Source organism: Trichomycterus rosablanca, chromosome 2 (genome assembly GCF_030014385.1).
Source record: "Trichomycterus rosablanca isolate fTriRos1 chromosome 2, fTriRos1.hap1, whole genome shotgun sequence".
In the NCBI taxonomy this organism is placed as follows: Eukaryota; Metazoa; Chordata; class Actinopteri; order Siluriformes; family Trichomycteridae; genus Trichomycterus; species Trichomycterus rosablanca.
In genome coordinates, this window is record NC_085989.1 from 685,501 (window position 1) to 693,411 (window position 7,911).

The window sequence follows — 7,911 nt, forward strand, 5'->3', positions numbered from 1 at the left end:
CAACAATAATAATAATAATAAATAAAACAATAATAAACTAATAAAAAATAATCTAAATAATAATAATAAAATGTGCCAATAATAATAGTAATTTAAATAATATTTATTGTTATGACAAGAATAACAACTATAATAAAAATAGCAAGAACAAATAAAAATAATGACAATATTTGAGCTATCATTTGCTCCAGGTGGAAGATTTTCTATATTTCATGGTCCTCCCTTGTACACTTGCCAGCTCTTTTGTTGGTAAACCTACTTTTCTCTGAAACTTTTCTGCTGGTGGATTTTTGGGAACTCACCTGGTCTCACGGCATTTTGGGCCTCATGACGGAACAGCTCTGGAAGAACAAGCTGCCCCAAAGGTGTTGATGAGAAATTGTTGTAAAGTAATAAAGAATAATATTTAGTGTGTCTTTAATTCATACTTTTTTTGTTGCCTATATCTGGATGTCAAAATTGTTCCATTGGTGAGAATGATATAGGGTGAGGGTTATGAGGATGATGAGGGCGAAGATTTTAGGAGATAATTTTGGGTGGGGATGGTGAGGGTGAGGACTTTAGGTGAGGATGATAAGAGTGATGATTTTGGGAGATGAATTTGGGTGAGGATGATGAGGGTGAGGATGGTGAGGGTGAAGATTTTGGGTGAGGATGAGGATGATAAATGTGAGGGTTTTGATGATAAGGATGAGGATTATAAGGATGGTGAGGGTGATTATTTTGGGTGAGGATGATAAGGGTGAGGGTTTTGAGGATGATAAGGATGAGGGTTTTGAGGATGATAAGGATGAGGGTTTTGAGGATGATAAGGATGAGGATTATGAGGATGGTGAGGGTGATTATTTTGGGTGAGGATGATAAGGGTGAGAGTTTTGAGGATGATAAGGGTGAGGGTTTTGAGGATGATAAGGATGAGGGTTTTGAGGATGATAAGGATGAGGGTTTTGAGGATGATAAGGATGAGGGTTTTGAGGATGATAAGGATGAGGGTTTTGAGGATGATAAGGATGAGGGTTTTGAGGATGATAAGGGTGAGAGTTTTGAGGATGATAAGGGTGAGAGTTTTGAGGATGATAAGGATGAGGGTTTTGAGGATGATAAGGATGAGGGTTTTGAGGATGATAAGGATGAGGATTATGAGGATGGTGAGGGTGATTATTTTGGGTGAGGATGATAAGGGTGAGAGTTTTGAGGATGATAAGGGTGAGGGTTTTGAGGATGATAAGGATGAGGGTTTTGAGGATGATAAGGATGAGGGTTTTGAGGATGATAAGGATGAGGGTTTTGAGGATGATAAGGATGAGGGTTTTGAGGATGATAAGGATGAGGGTTTTGAGGATGATAAGGGTGAGAGTTTTGAGGATGATAAGGGTGAGAGTTTTGAGGATGATAAGGATGAGGGTTTTGAGGATGATAAGGGTGAGAGTTTTGAGGATGATAAGGATGAGGGTTTTGAGGATGATAAGGATGAGGGTTTTGAGGATGATAAGGATGAGGGTTTTGAGGATGATAAGGGTGAGAGTTTTGAGGATGATAAGGGTGAGGGTTTTGAGGATGATAAGGATGAGGGTTTTGAGGATGATAAGGGTGAGAGTTTTAAGGATGATAAATGTGAGGGTTTTGAGGATGATAAGGATGAGGGTTTTGAGGATGATAAATGTGAGGGTTTTGAGGATGGTGATGGTTATTATTTTGGGTGAGGATGGTGAGGGTGATTATTTTGGGTGAGGATGATAAGGATGAGGGTTTTGAGGATGATAAGGATGAGGGTTTTGAGGATGATAAGGATGAGTGTTTTGAGGATGATAAGGATGAGGGTTTTGAGGATGATAAGGGTGAGAGTTTTGAGGATGATAAGGGTGAGAGTTTTGAGGATGATAAGGGTGAGAGTTTTGAGGATGATAAGGGTGAGAGTTTTGAGGATGATAAGGGTGAGAGTTTTGAGGATGATAAGGATGAGGGTTTTGAGGATGATAAGGATGAGGGTTTTGAGGATGATAAGGATGAGGGTTTTGAGGATGATAAGGATGAGGGTTTTGAGGATGATAAGGATGAGGATTATGAGGATGGTGAGGGTGATTATTTTGGGTGAGGATGATAAGGGTGAGAGTTTTGAGGATGATAAGGGTGAGGGTTTTGAGGATGATAAGGATGAGGGTTTTGAGGATGATAAGGATGAGGGTTTTGAGGATGATAAGGGTGAGAGTTTTAAGGATGATAAATGTGAGGGTTTTGAGGATGATAAGGATGAGGGTTTTGAGGATGATAAGGATGAGGGTTTTGAGGTGATAAGGGTGAGAGTTTTGAGGATGATAAGGGTGTGTGTTTGAGGATGATAAGGATGAGGGTTTTGAGGATGATAAGGTTGTGGGTTTGAGGTGAGTTTAGGTGTGTGTGAGGGTTTTGGGATGATAATGGTGAGGGTTTTGAGGTTGATAAGGTTGAGGGTTTGGGTGGTGATGGTTATATGTGTGGGTGAGGTGGTGTGGTGATGTTTTTTGGGTGAGGTTGGTGAGGGTGATGTTTTGGGTGTGGTGGGGGTGGGTTGTTTGGTTGGGTGTGGGTGTTGTTGTGGGGTGGTGTTGTTTTGTGTGGGTTGAGGGTGGTGATGGTTATTATTTTGGGTGAGGATGAGGATGATAATGTGAGGGTTTTGAGGATGATGAGGGTGAGGACGAGGACGATAAGAGGGAGGACGATGGAACTAAGATACTACAGAAAACACGCTCGGAACGCTACTGCGCATGCGCGAACGGAAATGCGCAACGATACTCGTAATTCAAACGTTTGTTGTTGGTGAGTTTTAAAAATTATTTTCTTGGTGTAATTTTCTGTTTAATAATTATTTTAACGTGTCGTACATTTTAACATAACCTGTAACTGTGTAGGATGATATTGTTTATGTTTTTGATAGATTTAGGCTCGGATGCTAACATGCTAACAGAAGCAGCGTGGTCTTGCTATAGTCACGCCGCTTCACCCCGATATAGTTTAAACACATTATTTATATTTAAATTTATCAAACAACTAAATCCAAACAGATGTACAGATGTGATCGGTATAAAGTCCGAGCTATTAAGGAATAAGGGCCTCGCTGAAGGGCCCAGCATTGTTGTGGTTATTAACCCAGAACCTTCTGATTACAGTCCGGTACTAAAGCACTGAGCCACCACAGCTCTGTGTTTACTGTCATTTATCTATATTTATTATTAATAACCAAATTTGTGTTTATTTGTCACAGAAATGGATCCTCAGAAAGATTCACAGCCTCCCAAACAGCAGCCCATGGTCTACATCTGTGGAGGTGAGAGAAATGTGTGAAGTTCTGCAGAAATGTTGAGCTGGAAAACACAAATCCTTCTTTATCATCATCATCATCATCATCATCTACACAATATCGTGGTCATTTGTGTAAATCAAAACAACAAACCAAACAAACAAGTGCTGTTGAAATAGTAGTAAGGTGGTTATCAGTATGTTGCTAGTAGGTCTGCAGCTAGCGATTATTCCAGCGAGGAATCGGATAAGAAATACTTTTGCTTCAATAAAGAGTAAAAATAAATACATATAAGATTAAATTAGACGTCTTAAAACAAAATGTAAAATTCTGTTCCTTGTGTACAGAACAGTTTAAAGAGAACATTATTGAAATGCAAAAACAAATCACTTTTAAAATGTATACAGGCAAACATGAACAATAATAAAAAATAATATCTAAACTTTGCCTTTAATTTGTGCAACCGTCAGAACTAAAAGTTTCAGCTCCAGCTCACGCAGAACATAAAGCTTTAATGGTTTGTTGTTCTGTCAAGATTGTATCTCCTAGATGAGGTAGATCTGGTGTGTGTGTGTGTGTGTGTGTGTGTGTGTGTGTGTGTGTGTGTGTGTGTGTGTGTGTGTGTGTGTGTGTGTGTGTGTGTGTGTGTGTGTGTGTGTGTGTGTGTGGTGGTTGCAATGAAGAAAAGTAAACGTATCAACACGACGCTCTGATGGTCTGGATGTTGTTCTGATTTTTAGTTTTTTCCAGCTTAAAATGATCTGAAATTTTCGGTGGTTTTCTCTGTCCAGTCTCGTCTGTTCGCCCCTCGATATTTTCTCTCTCTCTCCATTGTGCAGTCCGCGCTATCAAATCTCAGTTGTGTTTCAAATCGCACTTTTATACTGAACAGTACGCAGGAGCGACGAGCGTGTCCAGATACGTAGTATTCATTGAATTGTACGTGGAAAGTCCTGTTTAGGTGTGAGATTTTGGGCGCAGCCCTCGGCTTCCTCATGTCACCTGCTCACGGCGTGAACGCGTAATGAAAGTGAAAGTCGTCCGTGCGAAACACTGTGAGCTGTATATAGATGTATGGATTAAACGATGCCTCGATGTGTAAAATTTGAATCAATGATTTGTAGTAATTGAATTACTGGAGTTTCTCGAGGAACCGTTTCAGCCCTAGTTGCTAGTTCAGGATTCTCCCTTACCAGGTTCCCGTCAAGCCGTTGCTCTGAATACAAAAAAAAAATCAGTCTAATGTGGTAAATGTAAACAAGTCAATGCAAATGTTGCAGCCAGACTCCACACAGATGCCACCGGTGCTGCCGTACGTGTTCCGCCATTCATCAGTTTAATAATACAAATGAAGAAGACGTCCTGTTTTGGGTTGGATCTGAGGCGCGCTCTTCTCCACATCAGCGTACCTGCCGCACTGAGGTGGGACGTTGTGGCGTAAGGATTTTAAGCCCACTCCTGCAGTCTGTAGTTCTGCTCTCGATTCAAATCAGGATGGAAATAAATGTAAATGAGCTGTTTCTACCAGCAGCACCAACCTGAACACTGAACTTCTCTGTAGGTTTGATCACGTTATCGACGTGTGTGTGTGTTTTCATTCACTGCGTTTGTTTCTTTCTATTTTTGAAACTTGATCCATGTTGACTCAAAACAAACTAAATCCACATTATCAACCTAGATAAATGATCCCGGAGTGTGTTGATGGTCCGGAGCTCGTCGCACCACTTTAGGCTCTCCGGTCTGTGAGTGACCGTGTGGGTTACGCTACGGTGCTACATCAGTTCTTCTGACTCTGTTTGGGTTTGATCTTCTCACGGATTTTGTCCTTCATGAGTTCAGAAACAAGTTCCATTTTATTTAGGACAGTAAGCATAGTTATATTAGTGTTTACTAAAGGTAAATTATCCTGACATGCGTATGAAGTCTACGTTTAATCCACTGCTGTGTCGCTGCTGTCCGTGACGTCCTGCAGGAATTCTGGGATCAGCAAAAAACAAACAAAATAATTAATTTTCTTATTTAAATTGTTGCTTTACATCCTTTGCACTCATGAAGTAAAGCTTGCTGTGGTTGCTTTCTTTTTACTTATCCACTACATGGCCAAAAGTAATGGTCAGGGCGGGGTTCGGCATAGACATAGAGGAAGCACGATGCAAAACTGAATAATTGGATGTGCTAAAGGGGGAGAAAAAGGGAAAAAAACCAAAACGCTATTAGCTGCTCAGGTGGCGCAGCGGTAAAAACACAGAGCTGGGATCTCGAATACATCATATCGAATCTCAGCTCTGCCTGCCAGCTAAACAAAAAAACCAAAAAAAAAACCAAAAACAAACGCTATGGAAATAGTGAGCGCAGTGTGATCTTTTCAGGCTTCTTACAAGACTTGAAGTGTCTGTGTGGGAATTTGAGCCTGCTCAGTCAAAAGTTGACAGCATTTGCATGGCTGGGCACTGATTGATCAGTTGGTGTTCCGGTTCATCCCAGAGCTGTTGAGTGGGGCTGAGATCAGGGCCTGCACTGGGCCTTCCCTAAACAATGAAGTCAGTTGTATACATGCCCCCCAACTTGTGATACCTGCCAAACACCTATATCAATAAAACACATCTTGATAGAATGCCCAAAATACACTAAAGAAAGAGAACAAGCACACATGCCAGAAACTATTAAAGAGACTCTCACACAAGACAACACAAGAAGACTTTTAACCACCTTGCAACCATAAAAATAAAAATGAACATATAATATGGACCAAAATATGAAGACATACATAATACCTATTACTGCCATTAAATGACACCAATGTGTTAAACATGGCGTTAAAACTTAAATAAATAAAGATGTAAACATGCTGATATGTACATTTCCTAACAGTATTGTTATGTACAGGAACATCAGATCCTCAGTTATCTGTGTATATTGGACGTTTGTTTGATCTTTGATGATGTTTGTTTGATCTTTTGATGTTTTCTTGTTTGTTTTGCCCCCCTCAGAGTGTCACACAGAGAACGAGATCAAGGCCCGAGATCCCATCAGGTGTAGAGAGTGTGGATACAGAATCATGTACAAGAAGAGAACGAAGAGGCGTATCCTTTCATACCCGCGACCCTACACGCTTTCATATATACACACCAAAAGTATGTGGACACCCCATCATGAGTGGTATTTTCGGGGATGACATGAGATCTCACTTTGTGCACAGTCACAGTCATGCAGTAACAAGCAAGGGCCTTCCCTAAACTGTTCCTGTACAATTGCAATCATAAGTGGGGTGTCCACATACTCAGTTCCTCTGACTTCACATTCCCTGACTCGTCCCTCCAATAACGATCTGGTCCTGATCAAAGTCCCTCAGGTCCTTATGCTGATTGATATATACACCGATCAGCCATAACATTAAAACCACCTCCTTGTTTCTACACTCACTGTCCATTTTATCAGCTCCACTTACCATATAGAAGCACTTTGTAGTTCTACAATTACTGACTGTAGTCCATCTGTTTCTCTGCATGCTTTGTTAGCTCCTTTCACCCTGTTCTTCAATGGTCAGGACCCCCACAGGACCACCACAGAGCAGGTATTATTTAGGTGGTGGATCATTCTCAGCACTGCAGTGACACTGACATGGTGGTGGTGTGTTAGTGTGTGTTGTGCTGGTATGACTGGATCAGACACAGCAGCGCTGCTGGAGTTTTTAAACACCTCACTGTCACTGCTGGACTGAGAATAGTCCACCAACCAAAAACATCCAGCTGACAGCCATGAAGGTCTAGAAGATGACCGACTCAAACAGCAGCAATAGATGAGCGATCGTCTCTGACTTTACATCTACAAGGTGGACCGACTAGGTAGGAGTGTCTAATAGAGTGGACAGTGAGTGGACACGGTGTTTAAAAACTCCAGCAGCGCTGCTGTGTCTGATCCACTCATACCGGCACAACACACACTAACACACCACCACCATGTCAGTGTCACTGCAGTGCTGAGAATCATCCACCACCTAAATAATACCTGCTCTGTGGGGGTCCTGTGGGGGTCCTGACCATTGAAGAACAGCATGAAAGGGGGTAACAAAGCATGTAGAGAAACACATGGACTACAGTCAGTAATTGTAGAACTACAAAGTGCTTCTATATGGTAAGTGGAGCTGATAACATGGACAGTGAGTGTAGAAACAAGGAGGTGGTTTTAATGTTCATGGTTGCTGTCGATTTGTGAAAATGTTTTAACCAGTGCAAGGGATTCTGGGAAATGTAGTCAGTAACACGCGTTTGGTTATTGGATGGATGTTTGAGTTTGCATGTGGATCCTTAACTTTGAATTTCAGTGGTTGTGTTCGATGCCCGATGACGACTCTTCACCAGATCCGGAGTCGCCACGCACGGTGTTTTGGATTATAAAATTGAGTGCAGTAAAATCTGCTGTGTGTGTGTGTGTGTGTGTGTGTGTGTGTGTGTGTGTTTCTGTGTGTGTGAATAAAAAGTGTGATGATAATTAAAATGCAGATTATTGTGCTGGTTCTTTTTTAAACGTTTTTTTAATCATCAATGATGTAAATTATTATACAGTCTGTGACGTAGGCTTCAGTTCTGACACTTAAACCCAGCAGATCTGCTTCACTGAGGTGTAGATGT

The 7,911-nt window shown here is 41.2% G+C and overlaps 1 protein-coding gene across 1 annotated transcript; it reads left to right on the forward strand.

Moving 5' to 3' along the window:
* Positions 1-2,729: 2,729 nt before the first annotated feature.
* Positions 2,730-7,777, forward strand: polr2k (RNA polymerase II, I and III subunit K). Its single transcript, XM_062989118.1, has 4 exons — positions 2,730-2,799; positions 3,245-3,307; positions 6,271-6,363; positions 7,605-7,777. The coding sequence occupies exons 1-4, from the start codon at positions 2,748-2,750 to the stop codon at positions 7,625-7,627; spliced, it is 231 nt and encodes a 76-aa protein (XP_062845188.1). The 5' UTR covers positions 2,730-2,747; the 3' UTR covers positions 7,628-7,777.
* Positions 7,778-7,911: the final 134 nt, after the last annotated feature.

Bases quoted from the DNA above. Each gene is read 5' to 3' on its own strand.
- polr2k (XM_062989118.1), top strand. From the start codon at position 2,748: ATGCGCGAACGGAAATGCGCAACGATACTCGTAATTCAAACGTTTGTT. The intron at 2,800-3,244 runs GTGAGTTTTAAA...TATTTGTCACAG, and splicing joins AATTCAAACGTTTGTTGTTG to AAATGGATCCTCAGAAAGAT. The intron at 6,364-7,604 runs GTATCCTTTCAT...TTTGAATTTCAG, and splicing joins CAAGAAGAGAACGAAGAGGC to TGGTTGTGTTCGATGCCCGA.